The following is a 16,168-nucleotide window of genomic DNA, read 5'->3' on the forward strand; positions in this document are numbered from 1 at the left end:
GCAGTTGTCGGGGCAACGGTTGTTGTAGTTGGAGCAGCAGCTGTTGTGGCGGCAGCTGTTGTTGCAACAGTTGTTGTAGTTGGAGCAGCAGTTGTGGCTACAGTTGTTGCTGCAGTTGTTGCTGCAGCTGTTGAGGTTGTGGCAGCAGTTGTTGGAGTTGGAGCAACATTGGTTGTTGTGGCAGCAGTTGTCGGGGCAACAGTTGTTGTAGTTGGAGCAGCAGTTGTTTTGGCTAGCGGCAGTTGTTGCAGCAGTTGTTGTTGTTATGGCCGCAGTTGTGGTTGGGGCAGCAGTTGTTGTAGTTGGAGCAGCAGTGGTTGTTGTGGCAGCAGTTGTCGGGGCAACAGTTGTTGTAGTTGGAGCAGCAGTTGTTGTGGCAGCAGCTGTTGTTGCAGCAGTTGTTGTTGTTGCAGCAGTGGTTGTTGTGGCAGCAGTTGTTGTTGTTGCAGCAGTTGTTGTTTTGGCAGCAGTTGTCGGGGCAGCAGTTGTTGTTGCAGCAGTGGTTGTTTTGGCAGCAGTTGTTAGTTGGAGCAGCAGTTGTTGTGGCAGCAGCTGTTGTGTGGCAGCAGTTGTTGTAGTTGGAGCAGCAGTTGTTGTGGCAGCAGTTGTTGTCGGGGCAACAGTTGTTGTAGTTGGAGCAGCAGTTGTTGTGGCTACAGTTGTTGCTGCAGTTGTTGCTGTTGAGGCCGCTGTTGTGGTTGTGGCAGCAGTTGTTGTAGTTGGAGCAGCAGTGGTTGTTGTAGCAGCAGTTGTCGGGGCAACAGTTGTAGTTGGAGCAGCAGTTGTTGTGGCAGCCGCTGTTGTTGCTGCAGTTGTTGTGTTGGAGCAGCAGTTGTTGTTGTGGCAGCAGTTGTTGTAGTTGGAGCAGTTGTTGTAGTTGGAGCAGCAGTTGTCGTTGTGGCAGCATTTGTTGCTGCAGTTGTTGTTGTTGGAGCAGCAGTTGTTGTTGTGGCAGCAGTTGTTGGGGCAGCAGTTGTTGTAGTTGGAGCAGCAGTTGTTGTGACAGCAGCTGTTGTTGCAGCAGTTGTTGTTGTTGCAGCAGTGGTTGTTGTGGCAGCAGTTGTCGGGGCAACAGTTGTTGTAGTTGGAGCAGCAGTTGTTGTGGCAGCAGTTGTTGCTTTTGTTGCAGCAGTTGTTGTTGTTGCAGCAGTTGCTGGTTGTTGTGGCAGCAGTTGTTGGGGCAGCAGTTGTTGTAGTTGGAGCAGCAGTGGTTGTTGTGGCAGCAGTTGTCGGGGCAACAGTTGTTGTAGTTGGAGCAGCAGTTGTTGTGACAGCAGCTGTTGTTGCAGCAGTTGTTGTTGTTGCAGCAGTGGTTGTTGTGGCAGCAGTTGTTTTTGCAGCAGTTGTTGTTGGAGCAGCAGTGTGTTGTGGCAGCAGCTGTTGTTGCAGCAGTTGTTGTAGTTGGAGCAGCAGTTGTTGTGGCAGCAGCTGTTGTTGCAGCAGTTGTTGTAGTTGGAGCAGAAGGTGTTGTGGCAGCAGTTGTTGTCGGGGCAACAGTGGTGGTGCTCGCAGCAGCAGTTGTTGTTGTGGCTACAGTTGTTGCTGCAGTTGTTGCTGTTGAGGCCGCTGTTGTGGTTGTGGCAGCAGTTGTTGTAGTTGGAGCAGCAGTGGTTGTTGTGGCAGCAGTTGTCGGGGCAACAGTTGTTGTAGTTGGAGCAGCAGTTGTTGTGGCAGCAGCTGTTGTTGCAGCAGTTGTTGTTGTTGCAGCAGCAGTTGTTGCTGCAGTTGTTGTTGTTATGGCCGCTGTTGTGGTTGTGGCAGCAGTTGTTGTAGTTGGAGCAGCAGTGGTTGTTGTGGCAGCAGTTGTCGGGGCAACAGTTGTTGTAGTTGGAGCAGCAGTTGTTGTGGCAGCAGCTGTTGTTGCAGCAGTTGTTGTTGGAGCAGCAGTTGTTGTGGCAGCAGCTGTTGTTGCAGCAGTTGTTGTAGTTGGAGCAGCAGTTGTTGTGGCAGCAACTGTTGTAGTTGGAGCAGCAGTTGTCGTTGTGGCAGCATTTGTTGCTGCAGTTGTTGTTGTTATGGCCGCAGTTGTGGTTGTGGCAGCAGTTGTTGTAGTTGGAGCAACAGTGGTTGTTTTGGCAGCTGTTGTCGGGGCAACAGTTGTAGTTGGAGCAGCAGTTGTTGTGGCAGCAGCTGTTGTTGCAGCAGTTGTTGTTGTTGCAGCAGAAGTTGTTGTGGCAGCAGCTGTTGTCGGGACAACAGTTGAAGTTGGAGCAGCAGTTGTTGTTGTTTCTGCAGTTGTTGCTGTTGAGGCCGCTGTTGTGGCTGTGGCAGCAGTTGTTGTAGTTGGAGCAGCAGTGGTTGTCGTGGCAGCAGTTGTTGGGGCAGCAGTTGTTGTAGTTGGAGCAGCAGTTGTTGTGGCAGCAGTTGTTGTTGTTGTTGCAGCAGTTGTTGTTGGAGCAGCAGTTGTTGTTGTGGCAGCAGTTGTTGTAGTTGGAGCAACAGTTGTTGTTGTGGCAGCAGTTGTCGGGGCAACAGTTGTTGTAGTTGGAGCAGCAGTTGTTGTGGCTACAGTTGTTGCTGCAGTTGTTGCTGTCGTGGCCGCTGTTGTGGTTGTGGCAGCAGCTGTTGTAGTTGGAGCAGCAGTGGTTGTTGTGGCAGCAGTTGTCGGGGCAACAGTTGTTGTAGTTGGAGCAGCAGTTGTTGTGGTGGCAGCTGTTGTTGCAGCAGTTGTTGTTTTGGCAGCAGTTGTTGTCGGTAGAGCAGCAGTTGTTGTGGCATCAGTTGTTGTCGGGGCAACAATTGTTGTAGTTGGAGCAGTAGTTGTTGTGGCAGCAGCTGTTGGGGCAACAGTTGAAGTTGGAGCAGCAGTTGTTGTGGCTACAGTTGTTGCTGCAGTTGTTGCTGTTGAGGCAGCTGTTGTGGTTGTGGCAGCAGTTGTTGTAGTTGGAGCAACAGTGGTTGTTGTGGCAGCAGTTGTCGGGGCAACAGTTGTTGTAGTTGTAGCAGCAGTCGTTGTGGCAGCAGCTTTTGTTGCAGCAGTTGTTGTTTTGGCAGGAGTTTTTGTCGGTAAAGCAGCAATCGTTGTTGTGGCAGCAGTTGTCGGGGCAACAGTTGTAGTTGGAGCAGCAGTTGTTGTGGCAGCAGCTGTTGTCGCAGCAGTTGTTGTTGTTGTAGCAGAAGTTGTTGCTGTTGAGGCCGCTGTTGTGGTTGTGGCAGCAGTTGTTGTAGTTGGAGCAGCAGTTGTTGTGGCTACAGTTGTTGCTGCAGTTGTTGTTGCTGTTGAGGCCGCTGTTGAGGCCGCAGTTGTGGTTGTGGCAGCAGTTGTTGTAGTTGGAGCAGCAGTTGTTGTGGCAGCAGCTGTTGTTGCAGCAGTTGTTGTAGTTGCAGCAGAAGTTGTTGTGGCAGCAGCTGTTGTCGGGGCAACAGTTGTTGTAGTTGGAGCAGCAGTTGTTGTGGCAGCAGCTGTTGTTGCAGCAGCAGTTGTTGTGGCATCAGTTGTTGTCGGGGCAACAGTTGTTGTAGTTGGAGCAGCAGTTGTTGTGGCATCAGTTGTTGTCGGGGTAACAGTTGTTGTAGTTGGAGCAGCAGTCGTTGTTGTGGCAGCAGTTGTCGGGGTAACAGTTGAAGTTGGAGCAGCAGTTGTTGTGGCCACAGCTCTTGCTGCAGTTGTTGCTGTTGTGGCCGCTGTTGTGGTTGTGGCAGCAATTGTCGGGGCAACAGTTGTTGTAGTTGGAGAAGCAGTGGTTGTTGTGGAACCAGTTGTATGGGCAACAGTTGTTGTAGTTGGAGCAGCAGTTGTTGTGGCGGCAGCTGTTGTTGTAGCAGTTGTTGTTGAAGCAGAAGTTGTTGTGGCAGCAGCTGTTGTCGGGGTAACAGTCGTTGTAGTTGGAGCAGCAGTCGTTGTTGTGGCAGCAGTTGTCGGGGCAACAGTTGAAGTTGGAGCAGCAGTTGTTGTGGCCACAGTTGTTGCTGCAGTTGTTGCTGTTGTGGCCGCTGTTGTGGTTGTGGCAGCAGTTGTCGGGGCAACAGTTGTTGTAGTTGGAGCAGCAGTTGTTGTGGCTACAGTTGTTGCTGCAGTTGTTGCTGTTGTGGCCGCTGTTGTGCTTGTGGCAGCAGTTGTCGGGGCAACAGTTGTTGTAGTTGGAGAAGCAGTGGTTGTTGTGGCACCAGTTGTCTGGGCAACAGTTGTTGTAGTTGGAGCAGCAGTTGTTGTGGCGGCAGCTGTTGTTGTAGCAGTTGTTGTTGCAGCAGAAGTTGTTGTGGCAGCAGCTGTTGTCGGGGTAACAGTTGTTGTAGTTGGAGCAGCAGTTGTTGTGCAGCAGCAGCTGTTTGTTGCAGCAGTTGTTGTTGTGGCAGCAGTTGTTGCTGCAGTTGTTGTTGTTGTGGCAGCAGTTGTGTTGTGGCAGCTGCGGGGCAACAGTTGTTGTAGTTGGAGCAGCAGTTGTTGTGGCTACAGTTGTTGCTGCAGTTGTTGCTGTTGAGGCCGCTGTTGTGGTTGTGGCAGCAGTTGTTGTAGTTGGAGCAGCAGTTGTGGCTACAGTTGTTGCTGCAGTTGTTGCTGTTGAGGCCGCTGTTGTGGTTGTGGCAGCAGTTGTTGTAGTTGGAGCAGCAGTTGTGGCTACAGTTGTTGCTGCAGTTGTTGCTGTTAAGGCCGCTGTTGTGGTTGTGGCAGCAGTTGTTGGAGTTGGAGCAACAGTGGTTGTTGTAGCAGCAGTTGTCGGGGCAACAGTTGTTGTAGTTGGAGCAGCAGTTGTTATGGCAGCAGCTGTTGTCGCAGCAGTTGTTGTTGTTGTAGCAGCAGCTGTTGTCGGGGCAACAGTTGTTGTAGTTGGAGCAGCAGTCGTTGTTGTGGCAGCAGTTGTCGGGGCAACAGTTGATGTTGGAGCAGCAGTTGTTGTGGCTACATTTGTTGCTGCAGTTGTTGCTGTTGAAGCTGCTGTTGTGGTTGTGGCAGCAGCTGTTGTCGGGGTAACAGTTGTTGTAGTTGGAGCAGCAGTCGTTGTTGTGGCAGCAGTTGTCGGGGCAACAGTTGTTGTAATTGGAGCAGCAGTTGTTGTGGCTACAGTTGTCGCTGCAGTTGTTGCTGTTGAGGCCGCTGTTGTGGTTGTGGCAGCAGCTGTTGTAGTTGGAGCAGCAGTGGTTGTTGTGGCAGCAGTTGTCGGGGCAACAGTTGTTGTAGTTGGAGAAGCAGTGGTTGTTGTGGCAGCAGTTGTTGTTGCAGCAGTTGTTGTGTTGGAGCAGCAGCTGTTGTGGCAGCAGCTGTTGTTGCAGCAGTTGTTGTTTTGGCAGCAGTTGTTGTCGGGGTAACAGTTGTAGTTGGAGCAGCAGTTGTTGTGGCAGCAGTTGTTGTCGGGGCAACAGTTGTTGTAGTTGGAGCAGCAGTTGTTGTGGCTACAGTTGTCGCTGCAGTTGTTGCTGTTGAGGCCGCTGTTGTGGTTGTGGCAGCAGCTGTTGTAGTTGGAGCAGCAGTGGTTGTTGTGGCAGCAGTTGTCGGGGCAACAGTTGTTGTAGTTGGAGAAGCAGTGGTTGTTGTGGCAGCAGTTTTCGGGGCAACAGTTGTTGTAGTTGGAGCAGCAGCTGTTGTGGCGGCAGCTGTTGTTGCAGCAGTTGTTGTTTTGGCAGCAGTTGTTGTCGGGGTAGCAGTTGTTGTAGTTGGAGCAGCAGTCGTTGTTGTGGCAGCAGTTGTCGGGGCAACAGTTGTTGTAGTTGGAGCAGCAGTTGTTGTGGCTACAGTTGTCGCTGCAGTTGTTGCTGTTGAGGCCGCTGTTGTGGTTGTGGCAGCAGCTGTTGTAGTTGGAGCAGCAGCAGTTGTTGTGGCGGCAGCAGCTGTTGTTACAGCAGTTGTTGTAGTTGGAGCAGCAGTGGTTGTGGCAGCAGCTGTTGTCGGGGTAACAGTTGTTGTAGTTGGAGCGGCAGTCGTTGTTGTGGCAGCAGTTGTCGGGGCAACAGATGTTTTGGCAGCAGCAGTTGTTGTCTGGGCAACAGTTGTTGTTTTGGCAGCAGTTGTTGAAGTTGTAGAAGCAGTCGTTGTGGCAGCAGTTGTTGTTGTTTGGTTTTCCGTTGTTATAGTAGATGCAGACGTTGTTGTCGTAGGGGACACAGTTGTCATTGTTGTTGCTGCAGTTGTTGCCGCAACAGTTTTTGTTGTAACAGGTACCACAGTATTGCACAAATTTTTATCACAACACGTTGGTCCACTGCTGATTGTACCAACATTTTGCATGAAAGGTAGGGTTTTCAGGCTCGCTGAAGCTGCACACACGTTTCCAGAAGCACAGCCACTTGCTGGAAACACGGTGGACCCAGTAGTAACTGTAAATAAAACAAAAATATTTATTTTAAATTGAAAATTCTTCTTTCAATTAACAAATCTCAGGATATATTTAGAAAATTTACTTCAAGATGAACTTCACTCCCATACCAATTCTTTTTTTTTAATTATGTATACCTAATTCTGTTGGTTCAAACTCTTATTGCTCTAGATGTACCGGTAAGCCTCATGACATCACTAATGGATGCGGTTACATGTGCTATTTAGCACAGTCATAAACACATCCATACACACCTGACTGTAATGTTGCGTGTTAACAGTGGTAAAACAGGCTTGACATTTTTTAAACAGAGAGGAGAGCATTCTCTTTTAGAGCTATCATCCACCAATTAACTGATCTGTTGAGCAAAGGAAAATTGATGGCCAAATATTGACTTAATAACAGGTGAAGAATTGTTGAGGTTGATTGCCAAGTAAAAATGGCTCGTTTTGAATGCTATAAGATTCTGAAATGTCATTTTTAATCTCATAGATAATGACTGAATAAACTTCCTTTTACAATTTTACAGAATCAATCATTTGTTTTTGACCAACTATGGCAGATTAATCTTCATGGTAAAAAAAATCTGTAACGTTGTTTTTCAACTTTACAGATTTCAAGATTTTCAATTCTTCAAGGTGAGGATACTTGATTAAGAGTAAAAATGAGTCAAAGTCCTGTAAACAGTTTAGTACTTGGGAAATCTTTCTACAGGACTTTTTTCATCTTCATTGATGTTCCAAATCTCAAAAGTAGGAATTTAAAAAAATATATATTCGGAGATGATCTTGACTAAATTATTTAACAACAAACTCACCAGTTGCTTGAAAGCAGCGGTCCTCCACTCCGCTGCATGGTACTTCCAAGGTGCATTGAGAGGTGGTGGGGTCACAAGTGAAACACTTTCGACCGTTTGGTGACTGAGCAACAGGGTCTGAAACACAACAGAACAACAAAATGTATTAGAGGAAGAGAGAAGGTCACAGCATCCCAACATGAAAATACATTATATCAGATGATTTCCTGTGTATCTTAACTATGCTGTCTAAAAAAAAAACTAAAAAAAAAACGTTTTAATCTGTACTTACAAGGTAGAGTTTGTGAGTTGCAGTTGTTTGTGTTGCAGCACTGAGCAGATGCCAGAGCACTTGAAAAACCCAGGCTAACTGAAAATGTCTGAGAGCATGTGGCCTGACACAGAGAGGACGGTGCACACGCCTTGTAGATTTGCTGTGAAAGATTTCCTCCTGAAGTGGCTGCAGAGTCAAAGTAAAGTTTGTTAGCGTCAATGGAGAGCACACATACCTTCGCAGTACTTGTATTTCACTGAAAAGTAGTTGATATCATGAAGAAAAGTCTACCTAGAATGGACGCTGTTATACACATGGTCCCTGCTGGACATGTTTGTAGCGTTGTGTTTGAACACTGCTGATTTGTGCAGGTTTGACAGTCAAGAGCTTCCGCTGTAATCAGGAGAAAAACAGTCAGTGAAAGGATGAGCACATCTCAGATGTCAAATCAAAAGTCTGAAGTCTTTGTGGTTCCAGTTTTTACAGGCTGAAATGTTTTTTCTTCTTCTGCAAAAGGATTTTATAAGATGAAGCTTGTAACGGATAAAAAGTCTTACCCCCGTATCTCTTTACACCCTTTATATCCTGCATTTACACAGACTAGTCTTGGCATGTATATATGACCTACATATTGAAATGTATATTGATTTTGAATGAAATTTACTTTTTAAAAATCTTTTATTTTCTTGTTTTCTCAGTAGCTTTAAAAAATTTCCCCTCGGGGATTAATAAAGTATATACCTACCTACCTACCTACCTAGCTATTAAGTTGTACCTCTTAGCAGTGTACCAGTGTAACATTTGAATTCCTTTTTTTGGAGATAATTAAAATCAGTCCATCTCATCTCATCTCATCTCATCTCATCTCATCTCATCTCATCTCACATCATATAAACCACAAATGCAGTTAGTTTTGGTAGATTACAGTTCAAAATGTTTAGCATATAGTGTTGCATAGATAATAGGTCCTTTTTTTGAAAAGTTTTAATGTATGTTCTTTACAACAACAAAAGCTATATTGTAAGAATAAACTGGATTACCTGTGTTGGACAGAGCCCAGATGAGAGTCAGAGACAGGACGAGCTTCGTCATGATGAACAGCTGAGTACTCCAGGCCAATTTTCTCGGTCCGCGATATGAAACCCAGTCAGCCGGTCTTCACTTTATATACTGTTCAGGTGAGTAAATTATGTCTGATGCATGCGTAACAACTCAAGGTATTGGGTGTGTTCCCATTTTTACTGCATGACTATTCTCATCTTTTGTCTCTTGAAATTGGTATACACTACCACACCCTTTTTCAATTTCAGCAATATAATTTGTATTATATATAAAAAGCATTCCTCATTTCATTTTCTGTACTTGAGCTACACTGTTTCCCCTTTTTAAACTATTTTTGGTAAAGTTCTTAAGATTATTAATCGATTCTTTTAAAAATATATATATATATATTTTCTTGTTTGCAGTTCGTCTTTTTAATTGTGTTGATAAAGGTTGGTTTACTTTGCAAACACAAGGAACAAGTCTAGACTTTACTTGTAAAATCCCCAAGAAAATCGGATGTGTTCTATTATAATTTGTATTCATTTACTTGTTGTTTTGTTTTGTTTCATATATCTCCATTCCTTAAACAGAGATCCTGTTTACATTCAAATCTGTCAAAAACATTTATAATTCAAAACATACTGTGCAAGATATTGTTTGTAAGTTGTAGAAAGTCAGTTTGTCAGAAAGCACACTTAACTTTGCAGTACTTTAAAGATAATCAAATTTAAGCTTTAATTTAACGTCTCACATCTTAATGGAGCTCCAATTGTAATGATGTGATAATACAGACTTTGTAATATAATATACTGCACGTATATGTCATTTAACATTCTGCCAGTCTCTACAATGTTCAATACTTAAGTACAATATGTTGTTCTTACCCCTGTTATTTTACATGAATAAGGTAAAACAGTGTCATGATGCGTACTGGGGAATGATGGAAGACATGTTTATGTTTTACTTTTGTAGTTTAAGTCATTACAAGTGAATCAAAATTCCTGCCTTAAACATTTACTTCAGTAAAACTGTCAAAAGTTAAAGTATTTTGTTACATAGAAGAATGGCTCATATCATGTTATGTGCACTAATTTCATTTGAGTTAGATCGAATTTTAATTTGGTAAATAAGTATAGGGTGTAATGAGTTTAGAATGTGGCCAAGAGTGTGTTTTATTAAAAGGAAACATCTAGGCGTCCTAATACCAGTAAAAAAAGTGTAGTACATAAGTTATCTTAAGGCACTTGACATCGTAAAATCCTACATAATTACGCAACATTTGAACAATTCCCACGAGCGACATCTGGGAGGAAAAACTCTCTTTTCAACAAAAAATAGGGTGAAATATTTGATGCCCCAAAAAATTTTAAAAAAATCATGCCATAGAGGGTTGGCGCCGGGCTGGCTAAAGTTTCAGTTTTGGAATAAACTGTAAATGACTTCGGTCGGTTTGCTCACTGTACAACATTTCTACATTTCAAATCCACTTTTAGAGGAGTCGGCTCTTCTGAATATTCAAGGTTGATTTACTATTTTTAGTGTGGTTCCTTGTGTTATATGACGTGTTATATAATATCCTTTCTATTATACAATATGTGTTATATAGTATTTCTTTAAAAAAACAAAATAATTAATTTAAATTATAATATAGCCAGAGAACTGGCTGACTGGCGTTTATCGTTTATACTTTCATCTTGTGCCAAATTATAGGTGTCTTAATAACTGGTTATTAAGTTTCATGATGTTCTTTGGTAACTTTGACACACCTGCTGTTCTTGCGTTGACACCATTGACAACTTTATTTTTATCTTCATAATAAGATGCTGACAATGAAGCATACCTTGTGCCTCCACACACGCCTTGCATATACATTCCTAATACCTCATTCATGACTATTTTAAGTGACAAGGTATCTCAATGTATTGTGTGAGGAATAACGAGGGCTTCATTTCATAATTATTTCTGTCAATCATGTGTAGTTTCAATAAGAGGCATACACATGCTTAATGATCTATTCACTATTCGTACATCTAAAGTTATGTGTAAATAACAATACAGCAGGATGAACAATGATTCACATAATCAAGGATAATTAAAATGCCATAAAATGCTCAGGGCACATGTAAATGTGCACACTTAACATGCAGGGGCGGGTTTTTTTCCCCTTTAATTAAAGCGATCACAAAATGTTATGTTTCAGGTACTGTAGCAAAGTCAGTTTATTCTTTTCATTTATTTATTGCTTAATTTGTTTTACAATAATTTTTTCAAGTCTATGTGATTTGTTTTAATTCTGCTCAATATTGTGTGATATTAGACATAAATGTGCAAAATACATAAAGTGACTTGACTGCTGTAGATCAGAATCGGCACCGGTCAGTACTTTTCAGTGTGGAGTGTTTGTTTTTATATCATCACCTCGACACCAGAGAGTTTTTAGTTTAACGTAACTAAATGGTGGATTTAGTGGATGATTAGCGTTCAAAACCAGTGGAAATTATTTTCTTTTGCCGTTCCTGCTGCGCGACATCGAATCTGACGCAAACGACAGAAGGAGCAGAAAGACTTCAGACATCAAGAAATAATATCAAAATAACACAAGCAGAAGACAGAGTTATTAGTGACACCTTACTAATAACACCTTCAGAATTATCTTAATGCATTGATTCAACAATGTGCTGGAAACAAGATTTTTTATCCACATTGACTTTATAGAATCACAGTTGCTGCAGATTCGTTAGCGGCCCTTTCATGGTGGGAATCTCTTGTTCCACCACATCCTGGATTGAGATCTGCGGGCGTATTAACAGTCATCATGAGACGCACAGAACTCCTAACTTAGGATACACATTTCTAGCGAGGAGTCGGAGCTTAAGAGTGATTTCGGAAACTAAACAATGGATAGAACATTTGTATCTTCGTGAGCAAGGGTGGTGAAAGCACTCTTTGTGATAACGGCACAGAATGAACTGTCACAACCAGTGGGAATGAAATGAATTGCAGTGACCTTGACCTTTGATCTCCAAATTCGAATCACTGCATTGCTGATGCATCTTTAACATTTGTGCCAAATGTGAAAACAAAATAAAATGCTTCCTGGCGTTCCTGTAATATCACATTCATGAGCGTTGGGTCAATGTGATGAGAGACTGACCTTTGACCTTTGGCCACCAAAAATCTTAGTTGATATGAAGTGTGTTTTGGTCAAGTTTGAAGAAATGTGTGTCCGTCCGTCCTGTTCTCATGAACGTGATAACTCAAGAACGAGTTGAGGGAATTTTATAACTGTGATTTAGACAAAAACGTTCAGAAAGGTTTTTTTTTTTTTTTTGATCAAACCTCACAGGTGGCAGGTGTAACACTGTTATTGTAGGTTCATACATGTTATATGTTAAAGCGTCACGCTTCATCTCACAGTCCAAGTGGCGCAAACATAAAAACACATTCTCTCATTCAGACTCACCGATCTCATCCTCTACTGACACCTACTGTCCAGATGAAGCAACTGCGGTGTGTCTGAGGCATCGGTCTCCGACCAGCAGCTCTGGGTGAGTATGTGTGTATTGAGTAAGAATTTGTTTCTGCTCACACAAAAGAAGCTTATTCAGCTGGTTTGGTGGAGCTCAGCTATGTTCATTGAAAAGAAACCCGTGAGAAGTTTATAGAGAACAAATCCCTGTCCCCTGAAATCTGAAATGTGATCCGACTGCACTGAATTTTGTGTGAAACAACTGGTTTCATTGGATCTTAAAAGCTTCTTTTATTGTCCAGTGTGTCAAATCTTTATCTGAAAAAAGAAAGAAAAGGGGAATGTAGTGGAGGAAAATAGATTCCTCTGAAATGTAGAGCAGTGGAAGTTTAAAGTAGTATCAAATGAAAATATTAAAATAAAGTGCATGTACCTTTAGATACATACTTGAGTAAATGTACTTGTTACTTTCCAGCACTGATTTTGATACTTGAATGGTTAATTGATGATGTGTGTGGTCCATCTCATTAGAGATTCACATCTCACACTGAACACTGAGTGTTCACAGCCCGAAGATATTTGAGAACTTGGAAAAATGCGGCAGTGATGACTCAGGTCTGACATCAGCCGAGTGATCACACAAACAGTTAAAGCTCTTAGACACTGTGTTATACGGGACGCAGTTCTTCGCATGTCCATCGGATGTCTCGCTGTAAGGACTTTAATGTGTTAAGTGCCATGAAATAACCTATGTTGTGATTTGGCGCTATGTAAATAAAGTTGAATTGAATTGAATTGAATTGAATTGAATTGAATTGAATTGAATTGAATTGAATTGAATTGAATGTCACTGTCCACTTCGCAAGGAGTGCATTTATTTTGAATCAATGAATCACACCTCTTAAACAGATGCATCTTACCAAGCAGCGTGGTCAACCACACCTCCTGAGTAAGACAAAAATTTCTGTTCCGTCTTTACTAAGAGTTGATCTGAGGAATTATGTAAATGACTCTTCGGCTAAGACTCTTTGGTATTATTATGCAATGATTGTAAAAAAAAAAAAAAAAAAAACGGCCCCTGGTGTTGTTGGCAGGACTTTATAGATTTCTACTTTACTGGACTTTTATCGGTACGAAAATACAGTTGTAGTTGAATTACACACTTTGTATTTGTTTGTTTTTGAAGGACTATTTAGCAAACAAAAACTCTGTATATATTTTTTCATATGCAAACTATAAAGCATATAAAACAAAAAGGTTTTATTCTGACATTTTGTTTGCTTCATCAAAAAAAGAGTTGTCACTTAAAACGTATATAGATTTTAATAGTCACAAAATAACAAAATTTGAAGAAAAGCTAACACCTTAAAAAAAGGGTTAATTTACAGGTATTATTTACATTTTTATGCATACAGCAGTAGAGTCTGTTGGATCCTAAACAGTCAACAAGTACAACTGATCTCAACAAACACACGCCATAAGCACTGATTTAAAACTGAAGTGACTCATTGGTTTAGGTTGGAACAAACACAGAGATGTTTACACGTCAAAACAAACCCTGCTTAAAACCCTTTTCTGAGGTGGAGGGGAAGTCAGAAGGCCGATTGTGTGCCATTTCATATCCTCACCTTTATTCCAAGTACTGGCATAACCTGTGGAACCCCAAACCTGACAAGCAAATTGTTAAGACTTTATTAGCATGTCAATCATGTTGCTATTATTGGAGCCGTACCAGTAGAACAGGTAGCATCGTAATATCTGATTCCATAACACAACAACAAAAACAGTGGCATTTAGGTGCCGAGCGTGAGTCACGGTGTTAAAAGAATAAGGTAGGTGTTGTCACGACATTGTCTTGCGTGCGACTAGAAATTCAGTGAAACAAGGGTGGTGCTTCAGGAAAAACTGGAAGATCGTCAGAAGCCGTCAAAGGAACCGCAGCAATATTTAGGAACAGACATCACAAGTAGATACAAAGACAGTTTGACTCATGATGTCCTTTCTCAAAACAGATTCTCCATAAGCTCTTTTACGAACATCCGCTTTTCTTTATTTTTATATGACAATATATTTATTGATTAATAAAATAAAGCAACCTTTTCAAAATGCATTGTCTGCATTATTATATTTGTATGACATGTCTGCTGCTGTAGATTGAATTTTGTAACATCCCTGTGATCTTAAGCCAATGATGTCACGAATAAAATCTCTGGAATAGAATGATGGAAAGGCAGTAAAATGCAAGTAGCTAAATAAAGTAATTTTAGAAACATGCGGTCAACATAAAGAAAATGAAACTCTAGTCAGCCTTCCGTCCTCTCTTTCTTTTCGCATGGAGGACTTTTTCAGTAGTTCAGTATTTCAGTAACATTATGAGCAAATAAACTAAACAAACACAAAACACGGGATCCTTGTAGCTTGACAGATTTAAGAGTTTATTGTCACAAGTTGGGTAAATTATCATTGTTTGTGAATTGTACATTCATCCAAAACGTAAATATAAATATATAGAACAACATATAACATTGCGTGACAGTAGATTGTGCTGCAGGAGGCTATTGGATTCTTATTCCTGATGTTTCAGACAGCACCAACAGATCCGTTGCAAATACTGTCACTAAAATAACCCACCAGAAAGCTCATAATTGGCATGTGCCAATTTGATGAAAAACATAAAATGATTCAAATTAATTATACATTACAATAATTTAAGATATTAGATAAATTAACAACAACAGTGTAGATTATAATATTAATAACACCAGAATAATGTTTTGTGATTTTTTTTTTGCTGTGATGCCAATAAGTCAATGAAATTTGACTGGTCCACCAGCTTGATGAGAGGAGATGAGAAAAATCACATTCAGCTTGTAAATTTGTTATCAGATGACTACGAGTTCACTTTTGAAACAATGCCATAAAAAAAAAAAAAAAAAATTCTTTCAAAAGAAGGGTCAATTTTCCTCGTCAGCGTGATTTTTTTTCTGAGTGCAGTATCATATTCGCACATTTCACAAAAAAACTCCATTAAATAATAATACAACAATCAGTCCAATGCAAAGTCATTGGAGAGAAAATCCCCATGAAATATTTAGGAAGTATGTTCAATTTGTGAAAAACTTTTTTTTGATTAGCTGTGTCTATGTCTATTCAATTGCTGCCATTTTTTTTGTGTTTTTTTTTTTGGTTGCGCCTCAGCACATGAATGGCAGGAGTCAGCAAATAAGATTTCAGGCTAAATTAAATTTCTCTGGTTGAAAGGTGTTTTGTCTTTTCCAATATGTTTTCTAAATGAATGCAAAGATGAGGAGTCCGAGCAAAAGATGGATAACGCCCAGTCTGAAAGAGTTGGCATCATTGGCAGTAGTAGAAGCTGTAGTTGTGGTTGTAACTGTGGCTGGTTGGAGAGCTTCGTTGGAGGATACAGTTGCTGGTCTGGAGGTTGGTTTAGTTGATAATGATGTGGGAGATGTTGTTGTAGTAGAAACTGTTGTAGTTGTGGTAGTTTGAACCGCAGTTGATGACGCAGGTGTTGTGGTTGTTGCAACGGTTTTTGTTGTTGTTGTTGCTGTTGGTGCTGCAGTTGTCGTAGTAATGGCAACTGAGGCCACAGTTGTTGCTGCAGTTGTTGGAGTTGGGGCAGCAGTTGTTGTTGTCGGAGACACAATTGTTGTGGCAGCACTTGTTGACGGGGCAAAAGTTGTTGTAGTTGGAGAAGAAGTTGTTGTGGTAGCAGCTGTTGTTGAAGCAGGAGCAGCAGTTGTTGTTGTAGCAGCAGTTGTCGGGGCAACAGTTGTAGTTGGAGGAGCAGTTGTTGTGGCAGCCGCTGTTGTTGCTGCAGTTGTTGTTGCAGCAGTTGTTGTAGTTGGAGCAGAAGGTGTTGTGGCAGCAGTTGTTGATGGAGCAGCAGTTGTTGTAGTTGGAGCAGCAGTTGTTGTAGTTGGAGCAGAAGGTGTGGTGGCAGCAGTTGTTGTCTGGGCAACAGTGGTCGTGATCGCAGCAGCAGTTGTTGTTGTGGCCACAGTTGTTGCTGCAGTTGTTGCTGTTGAGGCCACTGTTGTGGTTGTGGCAGCAGTTGTTGTAGTTGGAGCAGCAGTGGTTGTTGTGGCAACAGTTGTCGGGGCAACAGTTGTTGTAGTTGGAGCAGCAGTTGTTGTGACAGGAGCTGTTGTTGCAGCAGTTGTTGTTGTTGCAGCAGTGGTTGTTGAGGCAGCATTTGTTGCTGCAGTTGTTGTTGTAATGGCCGCAGTTGTGGTAGGGACAATAGTTGTTGTTGGGGCAGCAGTTGTTGTAGTTGGAGCAGCAGTTGTTGTGACAGCAGCAGCTGTTGTTGC

General features: G+C 42.2%; 1 protein-coding gene across 1 annotated transcript; it reads right to left on the reverse strand.

The window, feature by feature from the left end:
* Positions 1-11,178: 11,178 nt before the first annotated feature.
* Positions 11,179-15,999, reverse strand: LOC138635571 (threonine-rich protein-like; the record flags this gene model as incomplete). Its single annotated transcript, XM_069723109.1, has 3 exons — positions 11,179-11,255; positions 12,755-12,779; positions 15,818-15,999. Coding segments are annotated over 3 exons (284 nt in total), but the record flags the coding sequence as incomplete, so codon positions are not given.
* Between the last annotated feature and the right edge of the window lie 169 nt (positions 16,000-16,168).

Source organism: Brachyistius frenatus, unplaced genomic scaffold (genome assembly GCF_029030835.1).
Source record: "Brachyistius frenatus isolate BFR_SWC_R1_liver_20210118 unplaced genomic scaffold, ASM2903083v1 Contig_316, whole genome shotgun sequence".
Lineage (NCBI taxonomy): Eukaryota > Metazoa > Chordata > Actinopteri > Embiotocidae > Brachyistius > Brachyistius frenatus.